The sequence below is a fragment of the Trametes versicolor genome (genome assembly GCF_000271585.1).
Source record: "Trametes versicolor FP-101664 SS1 unplaced genomic scaffold TRAVEscaffold_9, whole genome shotgun sequence".
Lineage (NCBI taxonomy): Eukaryota > Fungi > Basidiomycota > Agaricomycetes > Polyporales > Polyporaceae > Trametes > Trametes versicolor.
In genome coordinates, this window is record NW_007360329.1 from 737075 (window position 1) to 748595 (window position 11521).

General features: G+C 58.6%; 3 protein-coding genes across 3 annotated transcripts in view; all 3 read right to left on the bottom strand.

Moving 5' to 3' along the window:
- Positions 1-7: 7 nt before the first annotated feature.
- On the bottom strand, positions 8-2020 carry TRAVEDRAFT_50158 (oligopeptide transporter; the record flags this gene model as incomplete). The annotated part of the gene is made up of 5 exons (XM_008042891.1): positions 8-666; positions 727-1069; positions 1125-1643; positions 1708-1766; positions 1822-2020. The coding sequence occupies 5 exons, from the start codon at positions 2018-2020 to the stop codon at positions 8-10; spliced, it is 1779 nt and encodes a 592-aa protein (XP_008041082.1).
- Positions 2021-3242: 1222 nt separating this feature from the next.
- TRAVEDRAFT_59937 (oligopeptide transporter) lies at positions 3243-5974 on the bottom strand. The gene is made up of 5 exons (XM_008043197.1): positions 5360-5974; positions 5246-5304; positions 4663-5181; positions 4267-4609; positions 3243-4208 (listed from the first exon to the last, which is right to left on the bottom strand). Exons 1-5 carry the CDS (start codon positions 5565-5567, stop codon positions 3550-3552), a joined length of 1788 nt encoding a protein of 595 aa, XP_008041388.1. The 5' UTR covers positions 5568-5974; the 3' UTR covers positions 3243-3549.
- A 2613-nt stretch (positions 5975-8587) lies between these two features.
- The window catches only part of TRAVEDRAFT_30434 (uncharacterized protein), a 34743-nt gene continuing 31809 nt past the window's right edge, over positions 8588-11521 (bottom strand). The window contains exons 7-18 of the mRNA XM_008042750.1: positions 10572-11393; positions 10421-10518; positions 10303-10369; positions 10223-10250; positions 10115-10171; positions 9998-10062; positions 9816-9940; positions 9643-9760; positions 9252-9589; positions 9121-9201; positions 8832-9068; positions 8588-8775 (exon numbers count right to left, since the gene is read on the bottom strand). Of these exons, the coding sequence (XP_008040941.1) occupies positions 8668-8775; positions 8832-9068; positions 9121-9201; positions 9252-9589; positions 9643-9760; positions 9816-9940; positions 9998-10062; positions 10115-10171; positions 10223-10250; positions 10303-10369; positions 10421-10518; positions 10572-11393 (2144 nt within the window). The 3' untranslated portion in view covers positions 8588-8667. The remainder of the gene's footprint in view (positions 8776-8831; positions 9069-9120; positions 9202-9251; positions 9590-9642; positions 9761-9815; positions 9941-9997; positions 10063-10114; positions 10172-10222; positions 10251-10302; positions 10370-10420; positions 10519-10571; positions 11394-11521) is intronic.

Here is an 11521-nt window from a genome sequence, read left to right on the forward strand (position 1 = left end):
GTCGGATTTACTTCTCCTCGTAGTGGCCCTCGGTGATGTCGTTCAACTCGTCCTCCCGGGCGTCGAGCTCGCGGTACTGGAACCAGAAGATCGTGCCCGCGATGAACGCAAGCACGCCCATGACGCCGTAGTTCCACACGAGCAGCGGGTCCGACGACAGCGCGACAAACGCCTCCCCGAGCGCGGCTGAAATCGCCTGCATAAACAGGTATGCGCCCATGACGAGCGAGCGCATGTTCTTCGGGGCCTTCGTGAACGCGTACTCGAGGCCCGTGATCGACGCGAAGATCTCCGAGAACGCGAGCAGCACGTACGAGCCCGTCTGGATCCAGACGTTCAGATCCGACGTCAGCGGCTCGCCAGCCGCATCCTTGCAGGTCGCGACGAACTTCCCACAAGGGTTGCGCTGGTAGATGTAGTGTTGGACGACCGTGGCCCAGATCATCGCCGCAGAACCAAGGAAGAAGCCGAGCGCGATGCGCTTGACGGGCGTAAAGTTGAATCCGAGGCGCCGCAAACCGGGGTAGACGAACACGTCGACGATTGGGATGAAGATGATGAGTGCGAATGGGTCCAGATTGGATAGTACGTCGTTGGGGACGCCATTCGTGACCATCGTCGCGGCCTGCGACGTCAGGTTGTTGTTCAACTGGTTGTAGGTGAGCCCTAAGAACCGACATATAGTGAGCGAAATGCACTGTAACGGATGGGGCGCCACATGCTCACAGTAGACGGGATACCACAAGAACACGCTGCAAGCCTTGAAGCCGCGCTTGACCTCATCGACCCACTGGTCGTCAAAGGTCATCCAAGTGGGGCGGGTCTCCTCGTTGAAGTTGCTGGGCTTGACATTCTCCCAGAAGTCCGCGGCGCTCAGGTTACGGAAAGTCCGTACGGGGTTCCATGACCAACGGCCCTTCGCGGCGAACCGCCATAGTCGGAGAGACTTGCCGAGAACGGAGCCCTGAGGAGGCGAGGTGATGTACATATGGCGGCCGAAGTACAACACGAAGGGGCAAAGACAGAAGACCAGCGTCGGGAGAGTAAACGAGAGCCAGAAGCCAACGTACTACAGAGTTTTGTCAGTACCCGTACAGCGCATTGGCTTTGATATAGCGACGTACCTTCTCGGAGTAAGCCATGGAGATCTGACCGACAAGCGCACCAATGTTGATGAACATATAGAAGTACATATAGATCCTGGAGGTCGTCATCAAGGGATCCACGATGACGCGCTCTCCGCTCTTCGTGTGGCCAATGAAGAGCTTGGTCCGCTTGTACTGCTCGGCGACGAGCGGCGAGATGTTAGCCTTGAAACCACCGGTGCCGACGCCCATGATGATAATCGCAATGATGAAGCATGCGAGGGAGCCGTGTGAGTGCTCGATGACGCCGGGGACCGCAGAGACGATGAGGAGGACGTGGCCGACGAGTGCGACACCGATGGCAATGCAGATGGTCTTGAACCGACCCCATCGCGTGTCGGCGATGTACGCACCGAAAAGAGGGATAACGTACACCCAGAAGGTGTTGAATGTGCCGATACCGGTAGATGTGCGCTGGCCAAGGCCAAGGGCACCCGCCTGCTTTACGTCGGCGCCTGTTTTTGAACCCGGGGGTAGCCGTTGTTGCAAGAAGTTGGTCTACAAAATGCGGGTTAGCAATCAGTGAAATACAGCGGGTGATGGATGAGGATCGAGGACGTACGAAGACGACGGTGGAACCGTAGTAGGAAAACCGCTCTGCCAACTCGCAGAACGCGATCACTTCAAACTAGCATGAGGACGACGATCGGACGTTGTGTGATCGGGGGAGACTCACAGTACGCGCTCCAGGGAATGGTGTCTGAGACGTGTCGGAGTGTGTGGCGTTCTTCTTTGGTGGGGAACTCGAGACCATCATGGATGCCGTCGGGCTCGTGCCCTTCCGAGGTGGAATCGTCGATGTCCTTCTCGTACTCGTCGCGCTTGGCCTCCGCGAGACCAGCGATGATGTCTTTATCAGCCTGCAGACCAGCCATATCGCTCAGTGAAGAGGTGGTCGGAGGGAAGAGTCGCAGGGGCGAGCAACTCTGTCTGGGACAGGAAGAGATTCGGCCTGGGGACAGACGGAGAGAGCCTCGTAGACGGCGGAGAGGTGCGAGAGCTTTTAAGAGCGCATGGCCCGGACGTCCATATGGTTCTCTCCAGTCCTTCCACCCGGACATCAGATCCACTAGCTGTGCCCAGCAATTGATGCAGGCACCACGCTGCCTGCGTTGTGTGCGAGGGACATCCCGCTTCTGTTATGCTGCGTACATGATATCGGCTTGGGCGCGGCGATTGACGGTACGCATGATCCGCACTTATCGGCGTGACATTGTACGTGCCATCGCGCATGAAGTACGGGTCATGGTGCAACAACGGTCACGGTTCACCTATATACCATCCGCGCGATAAGAAAATTTGAATCGGGCAGGAGGGATCATGACCGCGCACCGTGGAAGTCTTGATGAAAAATCCGGGTTGGTACAGGCCCATAGCGTGGTTCTCAAGGAGCGGGAGCAAGGTGAGACGCGACCTCCGCCAACCCACTCGAACGGTGAACCTGTAGGGCAACGTGTTATGTAGCTAGCTTGGTACAAGCGAATTGTGTATTCATGTTAATCACCAGTGAGCTCCCAGTCCGGACCCACAGGATGAAATGAAATGTGCCTCACCATCAACGACTCCGAATACAGAGTCAGCGGTGTGTCCACGCGTCCGGTTGTAACCAGGCTATCGGTGGTGGCAGCTTTGTCGTACCGTCCGATCTCGATCTCACCCGAAATTTGTGACAAGGGCTGCCCCGCGGCCCGTAGCGTCTGTATCCATCAACGCTCGGCCCTGACGGAACAGCAATGTGGGCGCATATGGGCGCACAAGAGTAGGCGAGCGGGGGCGACGTGGGTACGGAAGAGACCTCTGAACGTCGGGCTACGTCGGGGCGCGTTTTTGGTACCGGGAAGGCACCGAGCGGTTTGGCCTCAAGCTCCTGGCGATGGTCAATGTGTGCGAGAGCTTTCTATGGAACTTGTAACGTCTTTCTCAGTAGAACGAGGTAGAAATGCAGGTCGCGCTCACAAACCGACCTGCAAGAGCATCATGGACGGAGTCAAAGCCCATTGAGGGCAGGCGCTCCGCATCCCCGCCGCTAACCCAATAGGCGCACAAGTACTCGCGAGCCGGCGCGACGCCGTGAGTGATTGAGAGTGTTTGGGATGCATTACTGGCACATTAGCTACACTCGAAAGCCCTACCTACTAGCAATACCAAACAGCAAAGGTCATAAACATCTGCTCTACAACACGATTGTATGCATGTGGGAGGGTTATCATCGACGGGTCATCATCATCACAAGACATGAGCACGAACAGCATCGTGCCGTGCCCGCGGGCAGAATATACACGTACACGGTCCGACAGCACAAAAGCACTACTACTACGTGGGAGGAGAGATCCGGGACACCAACAGCAGAGGAGAGGAAGGGGAGGGGGAAGGAGGCGGGAAGGAGGCGGAGGTGTATGCGGATTTACTTCGCGTCGTAGTGACCCTCGGACAGGTCGTTGAGGTCGTCCTCTTGGGAGTCAAGTTCGCGGTACTGGAACCAGAAGATCGTGCCCGCGATGAACGCAAGCACGCCCATGACGCCGTAGTTCCAAACGAGGAGCGGGTCCGACGAGAGCGCGACGAACGCCTCCCCGAGCGCGGCTGAAATCGCCTGCATGAAGAGGAAGACAGCCATGACGAGCGAACGCATGTTCTTCGGTGCCTTAGTGAAAGCGTACTCGAGACCCGTGATCGACGCGAAGATCTCCGAGAATGCGAGGATAACGTATGACCCGGTCTGAATCCACACGTTCAGGTCCGACGTCAGCGGTTCGCCCGCGGCGTCCTTGCAGGTCGCGACGAAGTTCCCACATGGGTTGCGCTTGTAGATATAGTGCTGCACAACCGCGGCCCAAACCATCGCCGCGGAACCCAGGAAGAACCCGAGCGTGATACGCTTGAGGGGCGTGAAGTTGATCCCGAGGCGACGGAGACCGGGGTAGACGAAGACATCGACGATCGGGATGAAGATGATGAGTGCGAAGGGGTCCAGGTTGGAAAGTACGTCGTTCGGGATGCCGTTCGTGACCATCGTCGCGGCCTGCGACGTCAGGTTGTTGTTCAGTTGGTTGTACGTGAGCCCTGCAAGAAAAGGGATGATCAGCGACATGGGTTGAATTGAACAGAGCGCCATACTCACAGTAGATAGGATACCACATAAACACGCTGCAAGCCTTGAAGCCGCGCTTGACCTCATCGACCCACTGGTCGTCAAAGGTCATCCAGGTTGGGCGAGTCTCCTCGTTGAAGTTGCTTGGCTTGACATTCTCCCAGAAGTCCGCGGCGCTCAGGTTACGGAAAGTCCGCACGGGGTTCCATGACCAACGGCCCTTCGCCGCGAACCGCCATAGTCGGAGAGACTTGCCGAGAACGGAGCCCTGAGGAGGCGAGGTGATGTACATATGGCGACCGAAGTACAACACGAAGGGGCAGAGCCCAAAGACCAGCGTCGGAAGGGTGTACGAAAGCCAGAATCCAACGTACTGTGGGATTCTATAAATACATCTTCAAGCATTTGGCTTATGAATGAACGCACCTTCTCGGAGTAGGCCATGGAGATCTGGCCAATGAGCGCACCGACGTTGATAAACAGGTAGAAGTACATGTAGATCCGGGAGGTCGTCATCAGGGGGTCCACAATGACGCGCTCGCCGCTCTTGGTGTGGCCGATGAAGAGCTTGGTCCGCTTGTACTGCTCAGCGACAAGCGGCGATACATTTGCCTTGAAACCACCTGTACCGACGCCCATAATTATAATGGCGATGAGGAAGCATGCGAGGGAGCCGTGGGAGTGGTTGATAACACCAGGAACAGCGGAAATGATGAGGAGAACGTGACCAACAAGGGCAATAGCGACTGCAATGCAGGTGGTCTTGAACCGACCCCATCGTGTGTCGGCGATGTATGCACCGAAGAGGGGGATGATGTAGACCCAGAAGGTGTTGAATGTACCAATACCAGTGGAGGCGCGCTGGCCGAGGCCAAGGGCACCCGCCTGCTTTACGTCGGCGCCCGTCTGTGAACCAGGAGGTAGCTTTTGTTGGATGAAGTTGGTCTGCAAAACGCGTGGAAACAATCAGCCGATTGCAACGCGTAATGGATCGTATTCTAGGACGTACGAAGACGACGGTCGAGCCGTAGTAGGAAAACCGCTCCGACAGTTCGCAGAACGCAATCACTTTGAACTAGCATGAGAACGGCCATCGGACGAAAGGCAATCGGGATGGACTCACAGTACGCGCTCCAAGGGATGGTATCCGAGACGCGACGGAGGGTGTGTCGCTCGTCTTTGGTGGGGAACTCGAGGCCGTCATGGATGCCATCGAGCTCGTGCTCTTGTGAGGTGGAGTCGTCGAGGTTCTTCTTCTCGTACTCAAGCTCGTCGTGCTTGGCCTCTGCGAGACCAGCGAGGATATCCTTGTCAGCCTGCAGACCAGCCATGTTGCTCAGTGAAGAGGGTTGTGGAGGGGAAGGGTCGTGCAGGAGCGAGCAGCTCTGAAGGGACCGTAGGGAGAGACGGAGGGAGCCTTCGGAGGAGCCGGATGGGAGAGAGAGCTTTTATGAGCACATGGCCCCGAGGACCATATGGTTCTCTCCTTCCTCCCGGCCATCACTGGGGCCAGCAATTGACCCAGGCACGGCATCCTCCATCCTCCGGCTCCTCAACCGCCCCCGCACTCTCCCACTCCTCCGTCCCCGGTCGTGTGCCCGCCCGCGAACGTCATCCCCTCCGGCTCACTCAGCGTCGGGCGCCGTCAAGGCGGAGCACGTCCGGGCGCGCCCGGCGCGCTGAATGCGCCCGAACATACTCGAGACATGTGCAAAGAGTGGTTTGGGCCGTCTGCCGCGGTAAGTTTGGCGGCGCCGTTGTGGCTTGTGGCAAGTTGCGTCGGGCGCACAGAACACGCGCCCACAAAAATTGTGGACGATCGGGGCGGGTGATGCACTCACCCGCCCGATGCGCCCAGTTCCAGTCCGATCCCGCCAACATCGCAAACCCCCGCAAACCCGACTACCTCCTTCGGCGGATGGCGTGCTACCCAGCCAACAAAATAGCCGTGTTCCAGCGATAACGCCATTTGAACGCCGTTCTGCGGATAGGCAGAACTCCCTCCCGACTCTCCAGACTCCAGCGCAGCACCGTCCAACGAGCTCCCTCCAGACCCATCGACAACCGTCGATCCGTTCCAGAAGTGCCTGGTCGTGCTGCTCGCTCTGGATTCGCATTGTTGACACCAGTGTCTGCTCAACATGCGTGGCACTGGATCGATAGGTGAGCTCGACCTTGGGTCATGGATTTTTTGAACGCGACTATTGCAGCCGGAGTGCCGCTGACGTTCTGCGATCTCTCAAAACGGTCGATGCACAGTATCATACGACAGCCGCCGCTAAACTTGGAAGCTTGCGCCGGCCGGCCGCAATATTCTTCTTGCCATGTTCCAATCAATTCACCATCCGCGCGGTGCACCTCCCCCAGACGCCACCGCATCCCGCCATCTCACGCTGCCGCCAGCCTGAGGGTCAGATGCTGTCCCGCTTGGAACGCGCGCACATCCTCCGCACACATGCTTCACCCCCATTGACATGTGCGCACTCTCTTGGCCAACGCCCTCCGTGTCGACAGCGGTCTGCGTTGCCCTTGGACCCAGGTGGTCTCGCGCGGTGATGCAATACCCGCACCCGATGATGGTTCAGCCCGTTGCTGGTGGACTGTGCCGCTACAGCATGAGCGCCGTCTCCAAGTGTTCCACCTATCGTCGCGGGCCCGGGCCCGCGACGTAGCGATATCTCGCGCAGCGGATCCTATTTCGAACGTTCAATGCAAACCCTGGGACAAACTCGGGACAAACCTTCTCATGGCTCCTCTCGCGTCCCTTCTCCGTTCCTGAACCGCGCCCCTTATCTCTCTCGCTCGCTCGTTCTTCATCTCGATGGCGAAATCTACGCCGCGGTGCTGTGCTGCTTGATGGCCCGGAAGTCGTCTGACGGGACGGCCCCGCCCGCGCTATGCTGACTTTGGTTACTGAGCACGCCTCGAAGGCCACCGAGACCCAACAGACACCGCGGCGCGCCAAGCGCGTACTTATCGCGCAGGCTCCGTCCGCGGCGCGTTCTGTCATATGATAGCGACCACATACCGTGTGGGGCCGGGTTTCCTCCACCTTGATGTCCAGCGCTCATATAGTACAGCGTGTGATGGATATGCGGTGATTTCGTTTTGTGCCGCTGCTGCGTCTCCGCTCTCGCTCATGCTGTATTGCTGCCTCTAGGATTGGCCAGAGGCCGTCAAATGGACTGCAGCCACAATTCTTCTGTGGATTCCCGAACATTTCAGCGCTGCTCTCCTCCGAAGGTAGCGGACCCATATCGAGCTGACCATAGGTATCAATCCCCCTCCAACGCTATCATCCCATCATGGCCACCTGGGAGTAGGCCCTGCTCACGAGAGGTCACTGAAAGGCTTCATGCAGAACCAGGTCGTCCCTCCTGCAGTGACGTCGGAGGCGCAGGCGCCCCGATACGCCCGCAAACTACGCCACAACGCCTGTCCCTCCCCGAACCAGCAACGAAACCGATCGTTGGCGCGACTGAGGCGCTGACAGCTGCCGGTAGAGGCTATCGAAAGGCTGCTTCAACAATTCCGCGGACGTGCTGACAGTGGCGGCAGCGCGAACGTCGGACAGCACTTTAGCAGGCGCGGCGCGGCGGCCGGCACGTGGGGGCGGCATGCGGCGGCTTGGAGTTGGCTGCACCGCCGGTTTTCGGCACCGACAGGTGTGCGGAGGTATAGCGGCGAGTCGGCATGGCGTTGAGAGGCAGGCGCGGACGCGGAAGGCATCGGGCTTGCAATGCCAGTATGATCGTGGAGCACAACTCTTACGATCGGACGCTCGCATCCGCCGAGACTCCATGGTGGACTTGCCGCCTTCAAGGTACTGGGCCTTACGGTCAGCTAGAGACGTCTTGGTGAGCCGGATCCGGGTACTCCTTGCGGCCGTCCTGAATTTCAAGACGGTCCCCTGCGTCGCTGACCGTACCAAATACCAATTCCCGAGGACACCTCGTCATGACACTGACACTGTGCATCTGCGAGTCATTCAGTGAAAACCTGCATCTTCTTCAAACGGGTGCGGAATGTCGGCGGCATAACTCCGAGGCTTACGACACCACCATGGCCACTCAACCCGGTAGAACGCCCCGCTTACGAATCTGCGGCACTCGGCGACACTCCTGTCCATAGTGTGCCGTATGAGACGTAGATCCAGGCCGCCTCGGTGACTTCACGGGAACAAAAGAATCGGAGGTACGAGTCGAGCGAGCTCACCTATCGGACGCGCCCCATTTCGCGTCTGGGCCGCCAAATATGAGCAATGACGTCGAACATGACGGCCGTCCGAGAGGCCTGAACCAATAATTTCGAACTTTTCGGACGCTCAAGAGAATCTCATAGAATGTCTGATAGATATGTAGTGGCTATAAGGTAGTAAATAATGAGTCGTTCTCGCCCTCGTTGCAATAAATCATGATACTCGCAAGAGCCTCAGACGAGCGTATGCGCGCGATCATACTCCTCCCTCCATCGCTCAAATCCCTCGAGGGGCACTTCGCCGCACAGCCGCGCTACGATCGTCCGCGCCTCGTTGACCGCCTGAACACTCGCAATGAGCAAGCACGTCCCGAAACGAGCGTATTGAGATCACTCACGGAAACCACCTGCAGGACCGCGACGACCGCCGTCGCGTAGAACATGTACTCGTAGCTCGTGAGTGACTGCTTGAGCTGCGACTTGCGCGCGGCGGTGCTGGCGTTTGGTCCGGTCGCCGCAAGCCCGCCGTGATAGTGCAGGCGGTCGGCGAGGTTTTTGTATTGCGCTTGGTGGAGCGGCTCGCCCGTCCGGAGGGACTGCGAGATGAGGAAGAACATCGACATGACGTCGCTGATCTACACGTATTCCGTCAGCATCCCGCAACGTGAAGAAAGGCAGCAGACGTACAAAGTGCGGGTTGAGGACGTGCGTGTGCGGCAGCGTCGACTTCCTAAGCTCAGGGTCGAGATTCGCGAGCGCGCCTCCCATCTGCAGTGACATCAGCTCACGCGCTCAAGCGGGGAACAACCGACACATACCAGCACGAGACTCGAGAGCATGTCGCTCTCCACCTCCAGCAGCCGGTTGTACTCCTCGACCGGCCATGCACCTCGTATGTTCCCCTCCCACTTGGACATCGCAGTCCTGACCCGAAGGTCCTGGATCTGTTCGGCAAGGGCGATGAACTTCGCCCTGAGCTCCGCGGGCCAGTGATGCTTCCCATCGGAGAACGCCCCGTTGGAGGGATTCAACCACAACGAGGTGAGGTGGGAGTAGAGGTAGGAGAGCCCGGAGAGGACCGAGGCGTTGCGCAGCCGAACCGTCTTGCGCCCGGACTTGGGCGGCAGCATCATGAGGATGAAAGAGGCCGCACATCCTATGCAGGTCATCAGCAAGCGGCACTGCAAGGGGAAAACGCAGAAGATTTACCGATCATGACGAGCACCCATCGCCTCCAAGCCACTTCCCAGCCTATACCAACGTTCTGGAAAATGCCGGCCAGGTTGCCGTCAATCCAAGAGTAGCCTACCACTAGTACAAAGGTTGCCTGCGTAGATGCGGTCAGTCTGGTCTCTACGAGTCAGATTGCTCAAACCACTTACCCCGCTCATAAGGACGCCGACAAGGTATTGAGGAGGTGCGAAGATTCGACAGAAGACAAGGGGCAGGAGGAATACAGCAACGATGGCCGCCATTCCGTAAGGGTTTCCATTCCCATGACCAGCACCTGCACGAAAGTCGACCGTTAGATTTCGTTAGACTCCCTGGATGACGTAGGGCTTACCGATATACCAGCATGCCATACCCCACACGGCGCCGAATAAGGTTCCGCCCAACCGCATTACGTAGCTATCGGTCGAGTTAGTATCTCTCTCTCCGTATATCTTCAAATGCGTCTTACTTGAAGATCTGGTCCGATGCATAGATGTTCAGGGTCGTTTGTGCCATGATCAATGCCCTGTTCATTTGCTCAGTATACATCACACACAGGCTCGCTACTGGAACTTACCATACGCTCCGCTGCGAATAGGCGAAGTCTAGAAATGGTGTTCACCAGCGGCAGATACTGGAGGAAACAAATGAACTCACGGGCACTGGACCTGATGACAGACGGCAACCAGAGAGCGATGGTAATGACAACGTAACGGAATGCGAACTGCGTCATCGTCAGACCGGCAGCATCTATGGTTCCTGGATCTCAACGCACCAATGCCTCGGGAGTCTTCGCCCATCTGAACAGCGAGTGTATAATCCCCGCAAACCGCTGCAAGAAGTTCTCAGGCGCCCTGCTGTCTGGATCGAGCTCTGGTAGCACGGACTCAGCCGCCGCTTCTTCGAAGATGCGAGGGCCCACTCACTGTAATCCCTGCGCTCCTCGGCCTCGACCGCCTGTTCCGGCTGCACGTCCTCACCAACCGCGCCCTCCCCCGGACCGTTCGGCGTCCGCAGCAGCTTCACGATCGCCCTAAGCCCCTTCGGCGCCCACAGCCTCGCGCGCGTCCGCTTCACCGCCGTCTGGCTCGCCAGCTCCGCGAGCTGCACGATCCCCGTGCACACGACCGCCAAATTCGACGCGAACACGTACGACTGGTAGAGCGCCCGCAGCGGGATCCGGTTCACCGCGCCCGAGTCGTGCTTCTCGAACACGGCCTGGTACGGCTGCAGGAGCACGAAGCGGCGGTCCGCCTTGAAGTCCGCGATCGCGGCGCGGAGCGCGGTGAGCGCGGTGTCGAGCTCGGCGAGCCGCGTGCTCTGGAGGGCGTTCCCGCGCTTGTAGCGGTGTGTGTTCACGGCGACGATGAGGGCTTGGATCGAGGAGAGCGTGGCGACGCCCGCGGCGCGCAGTTCGGTGGTCGCGTCGCGGATGTTGGGGAGCACGTCGATGAGGCGCACACCGTGCTCCTCCTCGGCGGCTAGGTTGCGCTCGCGGAATTGGCGGAGGAGGAAGGTGTCGTCTACGGCGGTGCCGCTGGCGTCTGACTGAGCCTCCGATACGGATTCGGTATCTTCGTGCTTGTGATCCGCGAGCGAGAGGGGGTGGCCCATGATTTTCGCGAAGCCGTTCAGGGCACCTAGGCGCGTCGCAACAATCTGCAGCGGCTCAAGCATGTCCTTGATATCGTCGCCGTTCCACCTGCCCCAGCTGAACTCGAGGTTGAGGAATTGTTTCTGGCCCATCACTGTCCAGCATGAGTCAGCTGCAGCCCTTGCGTCCAAACCCTTCCGAAATACTTACGCTGCTGAAGCTGCATGATCATCCCAGTACGCGCCATGGCTGTCTTTGTGGCAAGGGGAGTGCCGGTGACGA

What these genes read in the sequence shown, in the direction of transcription:
- TRAVEDRAFT_59937 (XM_008043197.1), bottom strand. Translation starts at nt 5,567, where the DNA reads ATGGCTGGTCTGCAGGCTGACAAGGATATCCTCGCTGGTCTCGCAGAG. An exon ending in CCATGGCCTACTCCGAGAAG is followed by an intron (nt 4,610 to 4,662) that starts GTGCGTTCATTC and finishes AGAATCCCACAG; the next exon opens with TACGTTGGATTCTGGCTTTC. An exon ending in TATGTGGTATCCTATCTACT is followed by an intron (nt 4,209 to 4,266) that starts GTGAGTATGGCG and finishes CTTTTCTTGCAG; the next exon opens with GGCTCACGTACAACCAACTG.